The sequence below is a fragment of the Pteropus vampyrus genome, unplaced genomic scaffold (genome assembly GCF_000151845.1).
Source record: "Pteropus vampyrus isolate Shadow unplaced genomic scaffold, Pvam_2.0 Scaffold24, whole genome shotgun sequence".
In the NCBI taxonomy this organism is placed as follows: domain Eukaryota; kingdom Metazoa; phylum Chordata; class Mammalia; order Chiroptera; family Pteropodidae; genus Pteropus; species Pteropus vampyrus.
The window spans coordinates 4,329,911-4,351,770 of NW_011888805.1; the positions used below are offsets into that span (position 1 = coordinate 4,329,911).

Below are 21,860 nucleotides of genomic sequence, written 5' to 3' on the forward strand. Positions count from 1 at the left end.
GGTGTGGGGTTCTCTTATCAGATAAAAAGTATATCAAAAAAGCTATAGCAAATGTCACTCTTATGGTAAAACATTAAAACCACACCCTTCATTATCAAGAACAAAACTTTCTGCTATCGCCAATATAAATCAATATGGCTTTGGAGGACAGGCATAAATGAAGGGAAAAGAAATAAGAAGAGAAGAGGAAAAGCTATTATAATGCATGGATAGTCTACTAAAAAAAAATTTTTTTTAATCTACAGAAACATATTTAAAATTAGTAAAAAATTTAAGAAGTTTCCAGATATAAGCTATAGAAAAGTCAATTGTGTTTTTATATACCAGCAAAGAACACACAGGAAACAAAACTTGAGACAATAAATATTTTAAAACAGTAATAAAACATATAACAAATTTCGTCTTTCACATTTAAACCCTAGATGCATCTGAAATTTATTTTTGGGTATGGTGAGGTAAGGGTTCAATTCAATTGTGCCATACCATCTATCAATCTGCAATATCAGTTCAGTTGTACATCAGGATGAAGCTATTTCTGATCTCTTTATTCTGTTAAGTTGAAGGATATGAAACTGCCATTCTTATATGTCAAATAGGATCAAATCTTGGCAATTTCAGATGGTTCAGCCTATTACTATATTAGTGTGTTTATTTATAGTACTACATAGTCTTAATAACAGCTTCATAATTAGTTTGGGTTTCTGTTTGAGAAGCACTTCATCCCGTTTCTTCTTCATGGGTATACTGGCTCTTCTTGGACTTTTGTTCTTTCACATAATTAGAATCCATTTACAAGTTCCTATATTTAATTGAGATTGCATTAAATTTATAGATTTTTCCTTTTGGTATGAGAATGAAAACTAATACAATTCTTTGTATGTCTTACTGGTTAATGCTAAATGAGTGGGATTGAACTATGTGAATTATTTCACATTTTTTAACTTATAAATATGTAGAAGGAAGCATGGACATTGCACTGTGCCATTTAAGTCCTACAGAAAAAAAAAAAAACTTAATGGGTAGTTTTGTTCTATGATTTCTCTTAATGTTTTGGTAGAGCGTGTGCAGGGAGGAGGGTGAGGGTAGTAGGGAAGGGGCCTTAGGGAGGAGCAGTAAAGAGGAACAGAGAGGAGACACGAATTTGGAGATGCACATCTAAGCAGAGTCAGGTCTCACTTATGTCGGTGGAGCAAGGCATTAAAGGCGAGACCGTCCGTCCAGCTCGTGGTGAAGTTGAGGACGTTGACCTGGCTGTACGGCCTGGTGGACTGGCGCACCCAGCTCAGCAGGATCTTTTCACTGTTTGTCTGCTGCAGGTCTGACATGATATCCTTCATGACGTCTTTGACCTGTTTAAGAGAAACCATGCCTGCTTACAAGTCCTTGAAGAGGAATATTACATTAATTAACCATTATGGATAAGACCATTGGAATTCTTTTGATTTCAAAATTTCCTTTAAACATTAGAAAGATAAATACATTTTAACAGTGATTATTTTGGGGTACTAGAATTTCAGAGGTGATTTGTACTTCACCTTTATACATTACAGTACATATATTTGAAGGTAGGGTCTGTAAAGAGGTAATTAAGGTAAATTTTAAGCAATATTCATATTAGGTTTGGTTACAACGAACATTACTTTCATAGACACTAAAAAAGTAATATTTTAATACTATACATTTACAAAGATCTTTTAATAGAAAGAAAACATACTTTTTATTTTCTACAAAAATGAGGATGCAAGAAAGAACTTTTGACTGTACAAAAACCAGAGAATTAAGTAACTTTCCTGATGGCGGTAACAATTATAATCAAGAACTAATATTTTACATTATTAGTCTAAAGTAATACATGTGTTCTAAGTAAGTGCTCAAAGAATGATGTGGACACATCAAAAGGAAACAAGAGCTGATTTAAGGGGGATCGCATGAGCATTTAAGCACTGAGCACTGAGATTTGAGCAGTAAAGTAAATAATGATGGTAAAAATTTATAACTTATTAAATAAGGCAAAATCCCTGAGTGTACACTGGTGAATGAATGAATGAATGAATGAATGAATGAATAGAGAGTGAGACAAAAACAGATAAAAAAGAGACAAGGGAAAGCTCTTCCTTGCAAGTGGAAAGCCAATTAATAAAATGTAAAAGAAACAATGAAATTAGAAAATCACCACTTGCCAAGCATCATCACAGTAACTGATCAGGTAAGAATTATCAACAGATCTTAAAACTAATGGACAAAAATTTGATAAGTAGCTGAACATTTACACAGGGTCAAAGTACATCCCACAAGGGATATATAACCAAGGGCAGTCACTTACAATGGTGACACCTGCAGCTACCACATTACCCAAATGATGAGTTACCACTGCCAGAAAAATACTAACGGACAGCATGTGTTTCCTGATGTGATACATGAAGAAAAATTCGATATCGCTTTAGTGGCATTCCTGCCAAAAATAAGTAACATGAATCTAATCATGAGAAAATATCAGCCAAACGCACATGGAGGGACAGTCTCCAAAATAACTGTCCAGTATTCTTCAAAACTGACTTTTCAAATTTGAAGCATAAAGAAAAGAATCTATTCCAGATTAAAGAAAACTAAAAAGACATGTTAATTAATAGTATATTATACATCTTATTACGCTATTAATGTTATATTATAGCCATGTAACAGAATTCCATGTTTTTAGGAAAATGCTTCGTTTTTAGAAAATACAGACTGATGTGTTTAGACAAAGAGAAAGAGAGAACAGTGAAATACAGACAACTGTTAATATCTGGGGAATCTAAATGAAAGATATCTGGGAAATCTTTGAGCTATTTTTGCAACTTTTTAATGTCTGAAATTATAACAATTTTTAAATTAATATTTTAAAAAGATACTTTTTGTCTCTTCCATTCCAAATTGTTATGAGTTGAATTGTATTCCTCCCAAAATTCGTATGCTGAAGTCCTACCCCTCAGTACCTGGCAACACGAATGTATTTGAAGATAGGGTCTTTAAAGAGGTCATTAAGGTAAACTGAGGTCATATGGGGAGCTAATCCAATGTGACTGCTATCTTGGCACAAGAAGCGACGATTAGGACATGGACACACACAGAGGGAAGACCAGGTGAGAACACAGACGAGAAGGCCGTCTGCAAGCCAAGGAGAGAGGCCTCAGAAGAAACCAACCCTGCTGACACCTCGATCTCAGATTTCTCCAGAACTATAGAAAATACATTTCTCGTGTTGAAGCCAGCCAGTCTGCAGTTCTTTGTGACAGCAGCCCTAAGAAACTAACAGGCAAATGGTACATTTTCGATTTCTAGGAAGAAGTGACTGAAATGTCCCACCTGCCAGTGCAAAATGATGCTCCACAGCAGCCCTAGAGTCAGCTTGTGGTTCCCATCGACAATGTCCGTTCCTCCTATGTTCACCAGGTCCACCTACAAAAATGAAAGCATGGCTTTCAAGACGTCTCCACAAAAGCCCAGGTTTTGGTTTTGGCACGTTTGGACATAGTGAAAAGAGAAATTTCATTGTAGACAATCAGGTACACCTAAATCTCAATAATGTATTATGTGTAAACTGGATCGAGAAAATAATCAGAAAAAGCACTATTCCTTCACTCATAGAAAAGGTTCAATAATTCTCACTAAAAAAAAAAAAAAAAGCTTCTGAAAATTAGTTGAGGCCAATGCACAGAACAGGTGGTTGGATTCACAATAAATAATCCTGATGGCACCAAAGAGCCCCACAAGTCACGTGACAAACTTACATTGTTCTGATGTAAAACTTGTAGCACTCTGTTGACATTATTTAAAGCATGTACCCTTGTGGAACCACGTTCCTTCGGCTGCAAAACAAAACACAAAATCAAATGAGATGGTCCCTCCACGTCCTGACAAACACTGACCCAGAGACTGTACAGAATGGCAGCTCAGCAGGTAGCGCAGAGTTTCTTGGTGCCCAGAGCCTCTGGCTCGTTTCTCAGACCACATGAGGGCCAGTGTTGACAGAAAGCAAACTCCCTCGCCAACAGCATCTTAAAGTAGTAGTTCCCTAGCTTATCTCCTTGTTGCAGTCTCCTAGGGGGTTTCTAAAAATACCAATGCTTCTGTCTGACTCCACTCCCAAAGACTCCAACTTAGGGAGTCTGGGGTACAGTCCAGGTTTGGAAATTTTAGAGGATTTCCCTGGTGATTCTAATATACAAACAACTATGGGGAACAAGCTTTTTTTATTTAATTGTTGTAGATGCAGAAAAACTGAGAAGTCACATCATCTCCATATTGCTATAGTGTGCACAGAACAATATCCCAGGTTCTGGCTAGCATTACAAGGGCCCACTGGGAAGGCAGGAATTGCCACCTGAGGAAAGGTGATCTGGGTAGCTTCTTTCTGCCTCACTGGCCAGGGAATCTTACATGAGAGAGGCATCAGCCTCTCCAGCTGAGTCTACCCACCATCTGGAATGCAAAAGGGAGAGTGTAACAACCCACACTTTGGCAAAATAAGAATTCGTCTTTGGGAGTGCATCTCTCTATATCTTTTATAGTAATTCTACCTCTAGTGTTAAGGCCTGCACCCATAAAATGCATTCTCTTCATTAGCAGTTATTTCTGTACAGTACCTTGCATGTAAAGAAATAGAGTGGAATTTGATGAAGAAACAAAATACAAAAGATAATACTGAAAAAATGAATAAAAATAAATGCCATTGTTTTTAACAACCCTGTTTAAATATTTGTTAAATAACATTTAACTGTGTTTTCTCTGCACTCTCTAATATTCAACGCATTATGCTCTCTTTACAGATCCATTCTTTGTAATTCTCTACTAGACTAGGAGCAATAAACATTAAAGGTAATTTTATCTTTGATAAAAATAGAGCTCTCAAGAAAGCCTAAATATTGCTTTATCAAAGAATTCATTAAAATGCTTTTTTTTTTAATATTCCCATTTCAGCCTTTACATTGTAAGTACCCCCATTAGGGTCTTCAAGTGTCAATAATGACCAGAGAAAGACAAGCCATTAGCCTGGTTCTCAAACATCCTCTCACCAGCGATGTTCCCGTTAGGCCTTCTAGAAGATCCAATAATTTCCTTCCATCTTTGAGGTCTGTGAACATATCACTGATGGGTGGTTTTCCACTCTATATTAGAAACAGTAAAACACCAGTTAATAAAGTAGCAGAAGTTCCATATATGCCTGAAATAAATGAAGGGTTTCATTTTTTCTAATTAAAAATTATAGATGATCAGCAGACTATTCAAGCTTGCCTTTATGGGAAGAACAAGCACAAATACAGAGAACTTTGAAAGCTCATAAAACATGTTTAAAGCCGAATGATTTAAACTGCATTATTTATTAGAAAGGGAGCAAATAAAACTATGGTTAATGTCAATATGCCTTGATGATGGTATATATTCCTAAGAAGGAATGATAAAAAGATGCATTAAAAATACAAGTGAGTATACAGCACCTGGGTATAGAAGCCAATAAAAAGTGTCACTGCACTGGACATTCATAGTACGTGATGATGTCTTTCTGATTTCTATTATGGGAGCAGGTCACTTTGTTATCAATTTCAGCTCTCGGGTGCTAGGTCTCTATTTCTAACTATTAATTTCTCAATGATTAAAACACTTTGGGCTCTGTGTCTCAGTCCGGTATCAGTCCAGTATTTTGAATGACAGAGCTTACAGAATTCTTAAACTATCATCCCTGACAAGTAAATAGCATCAGCTTCCGCTGACGAACATACTCTAGTGTCTAAAGCCAGAAGGTCCACCCCATTCCAGCCAGATCCCGTCCTGTCTGCGTGTGTGATCTGATGGATGTATGCAACAGGGCAATGAGCACACAGAAAAACAGGAAGTTCAGTTTTAACCCCAGTTTGTCCACTAATTTACTGGTGCACCTCTGCTGCCTCTGACTTTCCTACTCTCTGAACCAACCAAACTACCTTCGGCAAAACGGCCTCCAAATAACCAGATTCCCTTTCAGGGAGAGTTGAACAACCCTGGTCTTAGAGCAAAAAAACAAGAATGTAAGTAAAGTTCATGGGAGAGACAAGTAGGGCTATCTAAGCACGAAAAGATCTTAGGAAATATTGATGACAAGGGCAGCTAAATAACATCTGGGCAGCATTTACTCCTTCTCAAAGCCATTATCCACTTCCAAAAATGAATGGAATAACATAAGACAGCATAATACAAAATAACGTACATGTAAATATTAGTCCATATTGCAAATAATTGTGAACATCCATCAATGACCTCACTGTAGACAAGAAGCCTCTGATCTACCATAAAATTTTGGGCAAATCGTTTGACCTTTCTGTGTCTATTTGCTCATCTATTAAACACTAAGGTGGCAGATGTTCAACAAATAGTTGATATTATCAGTCATATCACAAGCATAAGTTTAATATTTCTACAGTCATAAAGGTGCCATAAAATTTCAACAATATCTGAAAAGATAGATAAAATAAATAAGCACTGCTTCATTCCAGGAAGGAATGTAAAAGCAGGCTCTGAACCTGAGTACATGTTAGTGTCAATTCACAGAGACAGATCTCCCAAGTCTTGAATTCACTAATATGACAAGCCGTGGGGATACATCCCATTCAAAGACAATAAACATGATAACACAAGAGCACACCTGTGCTTTAGATAAGCACCATGGGACAGGGCATAATTCAAACTCACTGGATGCTTCCTTAAGCTCTGCTGCTGCTCAGTGGCAAAGTAGCAGGCTTTAATTAAGAGGTAGCATTAATTTTTCCAGATGAGACACTCTTTTCATCTCTCTCTTACCTAGTTCACTGACTTGTTTACTCAGCAACAAATTTTGAGGAAGCTTCCCTGTGGAACATTCTATTGAAACAAAGATGACTGAGACACAGCCATGTCTTTCTAGAAGTCGATCACTCACTCATACAAGGGTAAACGATGCCTTTATTTTCTTTAAAAACAAAAACCTTATAGCAACAACAACTCTTTCTTGATTGTTTCAAAATTTCATATAAATATGGATGACAATCAATGAGAAACATGTTTTGTGCTGTGTCCCCCTTCTCCCGACACTCTTCCACCCCAGGCATGGTGATGGTGCTATAGGTGTGCACCCTCATCTGGCACCCTCAGAAGGCCTACACTCACCTTTGGGATGGCTGAAGAGGAAAAAACACAGCCTGTGACTCTCCTCCCTCACAGCGTGAAGGAAAGCACCTGCGCTCGTGTGAATCCAAAACTGTGGTTTAAAACTTATACGGAAAGCACAGTGACCCCACACACACAGCCAACCACTACACCAAATACTACTAATCCCTGGCAAACACAATTTAGGAATGTCCCAGATACAGATGGAAAGAACCAGTCTATGCCAAAGAGCAAGTTCCACACAACCCGGGAGAGCAGCACCTGTAGGTGTGGTGATTCAAGGCTCTGTGCCCCACAGCAGAGGTAAGAAAATTTCTTTTGTAAAGGTCCAGAGAGTACCTAACTTAGGTGTGCGCTGGTCAAGTAGTCTCTATTGAAACTACTCGACCCTGTTGTGATGTGAAAGTTGCCACAGACATTACATCAACGAATAAGCCAACTAAAATAATGGCTGTGTTCCAATAAAACTTTATTTGTGAACTCCGAAGTCTGAATTTCATATAATGTCCATGTGTCACAAAATAGTTTTCTTCTTTTGATTTGTGGCAACCACCTAAAAACGTAAACACCACCCTTTGCTCATGGGCCATACAAAAACAGACAGTGGAAACATGAAATGTTCCACAACATAGTAATAGTAATCACTTGGACATGTTCTGAGAGATTTATAGAGATTTAGATGTATTATTTACATGTATTATTTGTTTCCTTATAATAGTATTTCAAGGTAAGGAAACTCAGACATAAAAGTGACATGACAAGTGAGAGGCACCAGGATCTGATAACACAAAATCTGGTGACAAATCCATGTTCTCAAAGTCTATGCTAAACTGCTACTTAAATTACAAGGACACAGGACTGTAACACATAGAGAAGGAGGTATTTAATCAGCGGCGGAGTGGGAGAGAATAGAGGGGTTGTATTAATGACTTTCAAAGACAGCATCTGAGATGTCACACATTTAAATGAACTCAAAATGAAGGCTATTTTTTTCCACAAAGCACACAGCTTTAAAGCATACAAGGTACTTTCGTATAACAGGCTCTAAACATAAGATCCAATCTGAGAAAGTTTGGAAATATCAGAAGTCATCATTTAATAAAAACAAAATCTGATTCATCTAGTTAACCTCTTATTTAGATATTTAATTCTCTGCAAAGATATATGTGCAGAGACTTCTCTGACAGGAAGAATACAGTTTGAGAATTCAGTCAGACAACTATTCAGTGAAAGAATACCTCCTCTGTGCTTGGCCCTGCGGAAATGCCAAATTCAGGCCTCCCTCCCCATTTAGAAGAGAGAATTTCCATAGTTTTCCAATAAACACAAAGTAATACAAATGAACAATCTTGAACTTGGAGGATAGATAAGCCTTGGGTTCCATTTAACCTTAAAAAATTAAAAAGGTAACACCACATGAGTGCAGGTGACAGATCCCGCAGGTGACCAGCTTTGATTGCCACCTCTTCTTACCCCCTTTTTCCTTGTACTTCTTTGCACTCTCGTAATGCCGGTTCTAACGCCACCATTTTGACAAGAGGAACCAGCGTGGTAACACCTGCAGCTGGGACACTGAAGCTCTTACATTTAAACTTGTCAGAGGACAGAAGCAAACTGTCATCACAATGCATGAGGAGAAGCCGGGGTCTGTGGGAGGGCAGGGGCTGCAAATAAATGTGACACGTACACGTGATGGTACAACAGAACGAAGGAAACCTGATGAGCCCCATCACACCTGCAGAATCAGCCAGCGCTAAAGACAAAAGCAACAGCTATGCTCAGCTCCAGCTAACTGTGGCCATGTGGGAATTCCAGCCCATTGCCATGAGGACTTCTGGTTTGTTTGAAAAAATCTGGAAATCCGAATTTATATATGTAATCTCCTGGTATGTCATCTCTTAAAACATTGTGCCAGATAAACAAATTTTGTCTACAGGCATCCCAAATTATAGGGCGACTGAGGAGCAATCTCTGCATAGGACGTAACCCCATACAGGTGAAGTATAAGATGAGTCAACAGTGAATCCTCTGATAAATTGATAAACTCAGTGGAAAAGACAGGAGCACACGCACGCACATACACATAAAACATCATCCACGGGCTAGAGAACGTGACTGAATGCAAAACACCAGCAGAGTCATTATACTTGCTCAGACCAAAAAATAAAGGAGTCCTGCCATTTTATTTCCCTTTCGCTCTCTCCCCACTCTAATTACTACCTCCCAAATACATTCTCCCCATCATGGCTGTTCCCACTCCAGTCCATGCTTCTAGAACTAGGCTAACTGATCTCGTTGCTTCTGCATAAGAGCAATTCTACAGTGCAGGTCACATCATGTCATGTCCTGTTTCAATCTAATAGACTCGCCTTACAGGGAAAGACAATCCAAACTCGAAGCAAAAGATCCTGCGTGATATGGCCTCCATCCTCTCTAATATGATACTGTTTTATTCTCCCCATTCACTACTCCCAAAACATAATTATGTCCATCATAGGTCAAGTTTTTTACCAACAGTAGTGGTAGTAATGAAAAAAAAAAAAATTGTAAAAGACTGAATAAGAGAGTAAAATTGAAAAAGTACAGTTTAGAGTTCTTACAAGGGCGAAAGGCTAATTCTTTGTACCAACAACTAACCAGAGGTGGAATTGGGGCTTAGATTCTCCAGTTGGAAAACTGATCAGTGCCTCTCCTTGGCGTGCTACAATGACACTGAACCCGTCAGGCTGATAAATGCCTTCGAGGCGTTCAGAAACTAAACAGAACCAGTACCAACAAAGCATGGCGAGCACATCAAGAGGGACTTAAGCACTAGCTTGGTTCTGCCAAGTTTGTACCAAGTAATAAATGCAGTAACAAATCTGTCTTATGATTTATCTAATTCCATTATAAGTAATCAAATTATAACTGTGTTTAATAAAGCGTGAAAAGATAAGTTTTTAAATGCTTTCACAGTTAACATATCTGATGATGGCAACTTACAAACAAATAATAAATGTGAGCCTTTTGACACTGTTTGGCTAGTCTGTTATATATTTATGCCCCATCTACTTTCAAAACAGGATTCGAGGCAGTCTATGTAAATCAGTTACTATCCCCAGTGTTTATTATGTGTGTGGGTGAGTATGTGTGGGTGTCATATACATGGGTATATATGACACATATGTACACATACACATACATTTATAGTATAAATACCACAATATATTTATATTCTCAGATTAATCTGAGATAAATCTGATGCCCCTACTCGGTTGAAATACAGCTAAAGTTTTACAGTCTAGCTCTCTTTTTCTGGATGATTGTTTTTTGCAAGGGGTTGGTTATTTTTAAAATTCAAAAAGAAATGAGTAATTCAATTTAATATTTCTTTTAATATTTTTAGAATCAGAATCTTTAATTTATGAATCCCAAATCTCAACACTGATACAAATGTAGTACCCTTCTTGGCCCTTGTCATTATTTTCTTAAAAATCAATAAGGCATCAGTGAGCACCATGTACAATCTCATTTTGGTTATTTATAATATGTATACATGTAAATATATATTTTTAATTATTTCACAACAAAAAAATGTTATACTTGGTAGTAAAATTAAAAGTCATTGCAAATTTTCTTGACTTCTAGTACCTATTTTTTGTAATGTGCATTATCATGTAAAATAAATAATAGGTAATAATCTAGTCAAAATTAAGCAAACTGATAAAATTAGGTTCATCACAATTTTAAAATCTGTAGCTTAACCAATAAAATAAACTGTATGACCTTAAACGTCTACTTTGTGGTTCAACCCCACAGCAAAAGAATGAAGGTAGCATGGCTTTTGACTGCAAGGATGACTGCAGTGAAATGCCCGAACAGGTCATTAAACACCTGACAGCCAGATGCGTTACCATCACTGAAAAAGTTAGTGTGTGCATGGCTCTCAGCCCCCCTCTTTAAGAAGTCATGGTAGTCACCACAAGATCTTAAGAACTGAATAAGATTCCATTTAGAAGCTTGTGTGGAAGGAGGGAGGGAGAAAAGAAAAGGAAGGAGAGAGAGACACAAGAGAGAAAGATGGCTCAGGTGATCACACTAGCACCACATTACCTACAGAACAATGATTTATGCAGTGTTCACATAGGAACCAACGAATGTGCATTTATCTTAAAAATCACAATAACTGTAAAACACAAGCTAAACCAACTAATATCTTTCAGAGCATCACAAGTCACACAACAAGACACGGAATTTTTTACCTTGATTTTGGTAAGCAAAGACACTGAGATAGTACTGATAAAACTGGGAACCACATGTGGGGCTGACACCCCAGGTAGCTAGAGGCAGGGCCAGTTGTCTACTCCATGAACAGATAACCAGGCAAGGTCTGTAGGCTAAATAAACCAAACTCCACATATGCATCAGGCAAGGTCTGTAGGCAGACACAGTAGACAACACAGCTCGTTTCATATATGCACAACTGGCAATGTAGTAGAAATGCTTAAAGGATGCAGTTTCTCAAAAGGTAGGTTTCTTTGGCACCAGGGCAAGGCATTAGTTATGGCACTGATAATGATAATGTGAAGGTAAATAAAATGACATTTACTTTGTTTAATAAAAGAGAGGCAGCTGCCCTGCCCCTTCCTTCCCCTTAGGGTGTTTCCTTAAAAACATAATAGGCCCAAATTTGGGGTCAAGGATTAGATAAATGGTCTCCAATACTCAAACCTGACCCAGGAGTCCCTCAGGAGTAGACAGGAGACCCGCACAAGCTGCGTCCACTTGTCTCTCCAGGAGATAAATGCACATCGTTCTTTCCTCTACTTTACTGTATATTTATGTGAAATTCTTCCAAATTTTCTAGTCTTTTACCAACTGCCCGCATGCAACTAACCTAATCTGTACATTCAATAATAAATTATGTTTTCTCTGTATTTTATACTGAAAGAGATCTTTTTGTTGCCATAATTTTTTTTTTATTTCTCCAACAGGAAAAACAATAACAATGTCAACGTCCCCCCTCCACCTCGAGTCTGGCTCCCCTCATGGTTAGCAGGCTCCCTGTAGCAATTGGAGCTCAAAGCTTCCTAGGCCAGGTACAGCTGAAAATGGGTTCACTGTCTCCTGGCTCTGTTAAACAGAAAGACTGTCCCTCCCCCACAACCACCAAGCACCAAGCTTCAACTATCCTCTCTCTATAGCCCAGAGGTCCACACTGCCTTAGGCCTACACAGCCCTGCACCAATCAGAACCCATCCCTGAAGGTGGAGATGGTGGGGTCACACAAGCTGAATGGAAGAGCAGAGGAGGTGGCTCTGCTCATCCCTTCCTTTCTAGGTGAAGGGTGAAAAGTCATTTCCTCTCAGCAGATCAATCCCAAAACTGATCGTCAATTACACTGACTCAACCTATACTACCAAATTTGTTTAATAATTAGTCTCAGTCAAAAACATTTATTAAGTACTCACTATGTATGAATCACAGAATGTTAATTTTTTTAACTTTAACCACAATAAGCAGTTTTGCAAGTATAATGTTTAGAACCAAAACAAACCAACCTAAAAAAAAATCAAATTAAATGAAAACAACAACAACAACAAAAACTTACATAATACAGCCAAATCCTACCTGGAAGCTGTTTAGGAATACGGAATGCATTTTATGGTTTGCTTTTTAGAGATACTGGTGAATAGACATAAATTGAAATTTCTTAAGGAACCACTTGAATGGTTATGACTCCTAAAACAATTAGTTGAGTTGCCATACATATATTCATGAAAACAAATCAATGGTAGACCCAGTGAGTAACTCTCAAGCTCAAATCTCTACTAGAGATGCTATTTATCATCACACAAGAAGCCTGGACGGTCTCTCACAATCCTAAAATAGGCTTAAACACCTGTGGGATGCCTTTGTTGCACCCTCTTCTACAAATCTCCCTGCACATCTTTACCCACATCTATTTTTGTGACCATCAACTTCTAACATGAAAACAGGAAAAAAAATGCTAGGATACTAAAAGCAATGCCCCACTGTCTCCAAAAGGAACAACACATCTGAATAGCTCTTCACCTTGAAATCTATAAAAAAAAATGCTCCACAGAGTTCCCCATTTATGTTTCATCAACTTAAATTTCAAATCTGGAAAAGTAACTAAATGAAATCTTGGCTCACCTTTAGTCTCAGAGAGGGGAAAAGCAGAAATCTGCCCAAACTAAAGTTTAGCGTTTTTAAATTTGCAGATTCTCTACCTTCCCTTTAAGTGTTAAAGCTTCTTTGAGAATCGCCTCACTGAACTGATAAAAAATCTTGTGCAATTTGTACTTCTCAATTCTGCCAGATGAGCAGCTGAGAAAGCCAGCCAAAGAAAATGCAGGCTTAAAGTCAGAACACACTTCCCAACAGTGAAGCAATGAGGCCTTCACTGCCTCTCAGGAGCCCAGCCCACGAACAAACCAAAGGCTCTTCAAATCACAGGGAACAGAACACCAGACAATGAAATAAAGTGGGCTTCATGAGCCAATGTTTTTTTTTTTTCTTTTTCCATTTCTGTTTTAAAATATATGTATGGCACAGACCAGGGACACCACGGTTGTAAGTACCTGATAGGGTTTTAATTTAGCGTTCCTAAGTAATCACAATCTCCCATAGGGTTTCACAATAACACTTCAATATTTCTTAGCAATATGAGGCAAGAAATTATGATCAAGTGTGTTTCATAGCTAAAGGAATAAAAACTAAGTGACCTAAAGAAATGGGCTAATAATTTGCCAGAGGTCATAAATAAATGAGCAGCATATCCAGGAAGAAGTGTTTAATTTCCTAACTCTTTGCTCCTTTAGATAATCGCTTTCTTCAGAGCTCCTCATAACTTTTCAAAATCCAACAGTCATAAGTTTTTCTACACTGTGTGACTTCTCAGGATCCCCAAACTCCATAGCATTGTGTATTCTGTGAGCTATTAACAAGGACTTACATCAAAAAGAATATACATTTATAGTGAATGATGTCTTATCTCTATATCTAGTTAAAAATCAAAATATGGTTTTAGATTCATATTTTTCAGTACTCTCAAGCTCTTTACCAAATCCCTTTTCAAAGAATGAATTAAGCTGATTTTAAGTTTCAAATCTCATTTTTCTTCACTGAGTATTTATAGCTGAATCCTATTTAAAGAATCCTAAACAGGAAAAAAGAGAATCATATGTATTAAATCTAAGTGGTGATTTAACAATCTTTCCAGCACAACTTCAAGAAATCAGGTAAATATGGAAACTTCGCAGAGCTGTATTTGTTCGTTTTTGTGAATAAATGCACCAAAAGCCTTGATGTATTCATACCCATGAAACAGCACAGTTTATGCCATTTTTCTCAGTTCCATACTCCTATCGCTTTCCAATACAACCACCTCTAACTGGTTTATGGATATACAATATTAGTCATTTAAATGTATGTTTCTGTTATCGTCACTCATTTATTTACTAAGCCTGTAAATACTCACTGAGTGCTGACTAAATGCCAGAAGTTGTGCCAGTAAACAAAATAGACAATCCCTGCACCCATGGGACATACTACTGTCTCGGAGAGGAGAGACAAATATTCTCAGATACAATTATTTAAGTTGGCAAAGGAGATATCAGAAAAGATGGAGAGAAATGGACAATGTTGACTATATGTGGTACTGAAATCAATGAGACTTGGTGTTTGAGACTTTGGCTGGGGAGGGGGTCACAAAAGAAATGTCCAGGAAAAGAATGTAAAACAAACTCCTAAATGGCAAAAGATGTCATCAGTCTGGATTTCTCAGCACAGGGCCCTTATTTCTCTGTAGAGGGAACTACACTGCAGGGAAGCAGCAGACTCAATCAATAATTCTATTTTAAAATCCACCATGATATACTAAAGGACACGGATAAAATATAAATGACATAAAATTCAACCCCTTCAACAGGATTTGTTTTTCTTGTGCTAGCCTCTGGACTATCAAGTGACACCAAGCCCAAATACAACCCTGTACCAGCTCAGCAGGAGTTAAGGCATGGAAGGAGTCTAAGAAAGCCTCTTAGTCTAGAACAGTGTCTCCCTTTCCTGATCACCGTATGGAAGCAGTCTGACATATGGACTTAAGACAGCCAGAAAAATGAAAACAATATGGATGAAGGCCAGTGTCATTGCCATGAGCCCTCCATCTCCTTATATATAACTATTCATAATTTCTTTGATAAATTTGTTCTAGACTCATCCAAAGGTCCTTCTTGACTGATTTCTTACTAGCAGTAATCTGAAAGGAAATGTTGTCAGGGTCAGCTCTACTTTTGACACCTGTTTCTCTAAATAAAACAAGCTTTTAGCTTCTGTGTTAAATATCAAGTTCCTGAAATACACTATTCTGGTACTACTGGAAAACCAAAGCACCCAGATGTCATTTACCTGTGCCTCTAGAACAAAACGAATTTACCAAAAAACGCCTATGTCTACTTTGGAATAATCCTACACAGAAAACCACCAATTGTGCAAGCACTTCTATATTCTTGACTTTTCTGTCAAGTCAGACAGTTTTCACATTCCTTACATTCTCAGAGGTGAAATAAAATATCCCTCTACAAAAACTTGCAAAACCTAAAAATACATTGCAATCAAATAAACAACTGTAAATATTGAGATGTGGAGCAATTTTTATATTGCACGACCACTCAAAGTAATCCGAAAACATTCTCATTTTGCTTCAAAGATTTACCAGTGTTTACTTTCCTGACCTTTGCAACCTTCTCACATAGAAAGTTTTGAAAAATAATTCGTAATTAAAATAGCTTTCATACTTTTAAAACACCATTATGGTGTTTCTCTGAGAAACGTTTATTTTTCATTTTGCTATAATGTCATCCTATAATCCATTAACCTAAGAAGACTTAGAGGACAAAATTCCAATACTATGGATGACCTAGCAACCCCATGAGGGAACCAATAAGGTTACTGGTTCAATAATCAATGGATAATTGTATTAGAACAAGTCTGAAAATAGCACTACCAATTCCACTCTTCAGCTTGCTCTGCCTCTAAAAAAAATATATCAATCAAAACATTGATTATGATCCAAGTAGTTAAAAATTCTGGGAAAGAATAGATCCTTGGGAAAAGAAGTGAGGAGGTTTACAAGAAAAAGACCACAGGGCAGATAAACATGTTAGCCACATCCAGGAGGATGAAAAATCCCTAAACATTCCTGCACAGGGTAGAACAGCCATCTGAATGATAACAATTTGATTTTAAACAGACAAAATGAAATCATTATCTTTTCAGCTAAGTGAACAAAAAAAATGTTCCAATAATATATTCATTTCCTAAATGTTCCCAGAATTCACTGAGTCAAAAGCAGCCAAATTGATGGTCTGATATCCGGAGAATGCCAGGTAAAAAATAAAGAGCTGTTTACACTATGAATGTGTTCTACGCCATAAATTTACAACAGAATGTCCATTTCAACCTATTTTAGAAAAGAATAAAGAAAAAATAAATGTATCTGCATATTTTTGTTAAGCCATTTTTCGTGGGGAAAATTCACTGCACTTCCACACAAATTCCATCAATCAGAAGGCATTTGAGTCATCATAAAATTTTGAAAGTCTCCATTACCTTTGAAAATCGAGCATTTATCCATTTGGTAAAAGTCTTCTTCTGCACGTCATTGTGTTCATCTGTGAGAGGGAAAAAGAGAGAGAAGGGAGACGTATGAGATATTGTACCTTGAGAAAGGGCTCTAAACAGGATCATCTCCATCCTGGAGAGTCTGAAATAGCCCTGTTAGCAGAGTTCATGAGGCACAATGGTCCACAGCTAAGGAAGAATGGGATGGCAGACGAGTTCAGCATTCATGGAGCCTGCTAAGGCCTGGAGCAGAGGGAGGATCAGGAACCCTTCCCAAGGGAGCTGGCTCTTCATCCTAAGTGTTGATATATTGTCACCTGTAAAATCCACATTTGTGGGATGGAATCAGGACCTTACTTTCGAACTATTATATGCAATACAGAGTTGCATTTTATTTAAGTAAAACTTTAGCATGATAAAAATGTTAGCATGTTCAAAACAAAACTCGAAGCTACCCATCAAAAACTAAGAAACATGATTTCTCTCCTTTTTAGATGAGTCCTACACCTTCCAGAACAAAAACTAGTATAAGGTTTAGTGTACATATTGTTTAAGGTTTAGAGACAATTCCATAACCTGTTCTCCTGTAGTAAGACTGACATGACAAGGTTTTAACGGTCCTGTTCTACAACAACAATCTACACATTTTACAAGCAGAGAAATGTCATTTTTTCTTTAAATGATCAAATTTGGTTTGGACTACAAATTCATTTTTCAAGGCATGACAGATGAAAATTGCCCTTTAAAACGAAAGCAGTCTGTGGCCATGCTAACCTGAACGAGCCCGATCCTGTCTGATCTCGGAAGCTAAGCAGGGTCAGGCCTGGTTAGTACTTGGATGCGGGACCACCTAGGAAGACCAGATGCTGTAAGCATAAAAAAATTTTTAAGAATAAATAAATAAGGTATTGTAAGCTAACAAGGTCCTTGCAATCTGTGAGGTCAACCAAGGGTTGCCTTGCCTTAAAAAAAAAAAAAATCTAAAGCACCCTGACCTTCCTGAAGATGGGCAGTTATTTAGTTGGCTATAAGGAAGCCTGGTGGTATAACAAAGAGCTCAAAGAGCCTTAGAACCAAAGAGGCCACATCCTGATCTGGTATCCTGTGGCCTTGGGTGGGACATCACATCTCTTAGCCTCCTCTCGAGCTCTAATCTATAAAACGTGGATAAACAGCACTAGCTTGAAAGGGCACTGTGAGGATTACTGAATATAAGCAAAAAATACTTGGCAAAGAGCTGGTGTTCACTTCTTTGTTGTTCTTATTACTGTTACAATTATTATCATAGTATACATGTAAACAAGGCAAATAAACATCCATTTTACCCTTTCTCTTACTTCTAATCATATTCTCTTCAACTGTTCCCCAATTATCTGGTACAGCCAGCAAGAGTTATTGCTGGCTTACATCCTACAAAGCAGCATGTTAACAATCTCTAAGTAGTTCTAAAAGCTGCCTAAGGAGCGTTTGGAACAGTGCAGGGAGCCGTGGGGCTGTGTATAAATACATTGCTTGTTCCGCTAATGTCCATACTGCCAGGCTGCCTCCCACATGATAACAGGAAAACAATAGGAGAGAAGCCCAAATGTGCTCTGCCCTCTGTGCATCAATCTGAAGGGCCGCCTTCCACACGGACCTCTTCACTCATCTCTAATGGCATAATTAAAGTCCACCCCCTAACTTCACTGCGTCTGATGTATCTTTGGCCCTTACTCTCTTCTGGAAGAAGACTTTGTAATTAAAAGGTCACTCCTGGAATAAATACAGCAGCAGCTTCAAAAAAGAGTGCACTTCTACCGATCCTGAAAGGTAACTAACTGGAGATTGACTCTGAGACACGAAGGGGGCAAAGCTGCTCTCTAAGAAACTTCTTCGTGTTAATTGTGCCGAGGGGAGGACTTCCCTCCAGAAAGGACCGTAAGCAGCATCAGCCTCGGTTTCAGGCTTTCTGTCATCTGATCGATGCCACATATAAGCCATTTATTAACCAAGAGGACTTGTTTACACACTCTGACCATCCCAGCCTTGACCATCACACCCAAGAGGGACAGAGCTGAGATCATACACAGACTGTAAGGCAACAAGACATGTCAACCTGTAGAGACTGCTATACCGGCCCCGCCAATATAAATTTCTTAATAAATATTAGTGTTCAGAGCATTTGTCCCATTACTTTACAAGGATTTATTTTTGTAAATGTTGCCATCTTTTATACTTTAATGCTATGAACAAATATATATATATATATAGAGAGAGAGAGAGAGAGAGAGAGCTCATAAATATTAAGTTCTCTTAATTTCATAACATTCATACGACTTAAGAACGTTTGACCATAAAAATGAGAAAAATTCTAAGGGATAAATAATACTACATTTTGGGTTTTTTTAATCTCTTCTAGCCATTTAGCCTTCTTATTTTCAAAAACATACTAAATTATCTAATACTATATAGGTTCCTCTCCAGGTACAGAGTGGACAAAGAAATGACTGTCTGTCACCTTATCAAATGATAAATAAGATCTTTCAAATTTATCATGCATAGAATGAAATAAAATTTTAAAAATAGATTCCCACCATATAGAGACATTTATAAAAAGTAACAAGATAATGTTTCTACAATAGTCTTTGACCTTTGGGTCAAATCAAAGTCTGAATATGAGCCTAAGCAATTGATAGATATAAAGTATTGGCTTATAAGATATAAATTAATATCCAAATATTTCAAAAGTACTCCGAAATTTACTTCTATATTCATTTTCCTGATACAGTTAAAGAAGGAAAAAGAGTTCATATTTCAATAAGCCTTTTAGTTCACATTGTCCTTTGTTCTCACACACACACACACACACACACACACACACACACACACACACGTACACGCACACACACACCCCTTATTTTTTACCAGACAGGAATTCAGTAAAGGAACAGGAATTAGCCTGCAGCTTTTCAATTATGAGATTAAAATGTAACAAATTTGGAACACTTGCTAGTATAGAACCGCCCTCCACACCACAGTTAAAAGTATTAACCTTGGCCCAGGTCTCTGTATCAGAGAGGTAAAAATATGCTGGCAAAGCATTAGCAGTACAGCTAAAAATCTAAGTCATGGTGTTCTGATCAATCATTTTGCCTTTCTAGATACACAGAATTTCAAGTCTCAAATTCATTCAACTCTCCATTAACAAGCCAATTAAATTTCTCCAAAATAAAAATGTGCAAGCAGACAACACAAACTTATATATGTATTAAATGAATGAGTATGATTTATGCTCGAAATAGATTCTTTCAGATTTCCAAACAAGTGTTTTCTTTAGATTTTAATTTTGGAAGAACACTTAGTTTTGAAAGCCTTTTCAGGCTTAGTAAATCTTACCCAGTAATGACCTTTCCCCATTAGAGGGACAAACACGGGACTGAATTAGAAGAAAAATGTGTTAAATCCCTTAAGGCTGATTTTACAAATTCTTCTTCTAAATATTTTGCTCTTCTTAAAATGCTTTTGACATGCTCATGCAGATCCGAGGGCCTTGGCTGCTGCCTAGCCTGGAATTTTACTTCTGTGATGGGTGAAAGAAATGAAGCACGAAACATCAACAAAACTGCCTGATAAATCTTCAAAGAAACTAGAAATTTCTTTTCACTTCACCAGCTCAAATGCATATTAAAAATTCCTTTAGCAAAACTCAGCAACGAATCTCAATTTAAATTTTAAACTGGAATGTGACAGAGAAATTGTTCCCCCTGTGGAAATACACAAGAGTCTCAGGAACCCATACACCACCATTAAAACTCCACTAGTAGCGAGAAAGCAGGATCGTCTGGTACATTTTTCAAAGCAACTGAAGAGTATCCAATTTGCTGGCAATAACATGAATTCCACAAAATGCAGCTATTCAAAAAAGAAGTCCCTAGACTTTAGGCCAAAAAAGAAATGTCTTGCTAGAAGACTTCAAAACGCGGATTGACTTTATTGAAGCCTCTTTCAAGAAATTTAACCACTTAAAGTCAGTTTGTATTAGCAAAAGAGATGATTCTGGAAGCAATGAAAGCATTTCACACTATACTCCCACTTTTTTTTCTGGGTACTGTTTATGTGACTCAACCTCAAAATAAATCCACTACTAAGGCTTAGACATGTCATTTTCCTCTTCTTTTCTCAGACCCAATTTGTTGGTCTCTGAAAAAGATTAATTAATTTATTCAAAAAATATGTTTAAAATGTCATACGGAAAAATAAGTAGTAATAATGTGTAATATATTATAAATATATAGACAAACAAAGACTCATTAGCAGAGTACTTAAACTCCCAAATGTTTCAACATCTGACATACTCGGAGGACCTGAGAAAAAACTTAAAAATTAAAAATGTGCTTTTCGCCAGGATCTCGGAAGCTAAGCAGGGTCAGGCCTAGTTAGTACTTGGATGGGAGACCACCTAGGAAAACCAGGTGCTGTAGACGTAGAAAATAAAAATAAAAAAATAAGGGATTATAAACTGACTAGTTTCTTGCAATCTGTGAGGTCAACCAAGGGTTGCCTTGCCTAAAAAATAAATAAATAAATAAAATGAAAATGTGCTTTTCAAAACCATCAACACTACCTAAGTATATAAGAAGTTGAGATAATCAACATTTCAAATGTTATTTTTGTAACTTTATCACATTTACACTTTGAAGTTATTAAAGCTAAAAACTGAATTTAAAAGACTTTCCGTTCACTCTGCACAAAGCAAAAAACAACAACAACAAGAAGTTGATGGTCTCTTTGGGAAAAGTGGAGATGAATGGAGTGAGAAAGAAGAGGAAACAACTGTACTTTTCAAATAAGAAGCTGAGACCCAAAGTTAAATGAATCACCCCAGTTACCCCCCTAGCAAGTAGCAACCACAAACAAAAACTTAGCTTGCATAACCCATCCACTCTGCTCCAAAACTCATTACGATCATGGAGCCCTTGGGTTCCAGGAAGTCCACGGCCACACCTTGACTGTAGACAAAACTTTCATCATTTTCAACAGTGGAGGAAAATGTTATGTGTCAGCTGAGAACCAGCCTAACCCACCCAAAGTGCCCA

General features: G+C 37.4%; 1 protein-coding gene and 1 pseudogene across 1 annotated transcript in view; one reads left to right on the plus strand and one right to left on the minus strand.

Moving 5' to 3' along the window:
- Positions 1-21,860, minus strand: part of UTRN (utrophin) — a 472,032-nt gene that overhangs the window by 360,708 nt on the left and 89,464 nt on the right. Inside the window, exons 2-6 of the mRNA XM_023528331.1 lie at positions 16,774-16,835; positions 5,055-5,147; positions 3,771-3,848; positions 3,346-3,438; positions 1,177-1,349 (exon numbers count right to left, since the gene is read on the minus strand). Of these exons, the coding sequence (XP_023384099.1) occupies positions 1,177-1,349; positions 3,346-3,438; positions 3,771-3,848; positions 5,055-5,147; positions 16,774-16,835 (499 nt within the window). The remainder of the gene's footprint in view (positions 1-1,176; positions 1,350-3,345; positions 3,439-3,770; positions 3,849-5,054; positions 5,148-16,773; positions 16,836-21,860) is intronic.
- On the plus strand, positions 17,542-17,660 carry LOC111737176 (annotated as a pseudogene).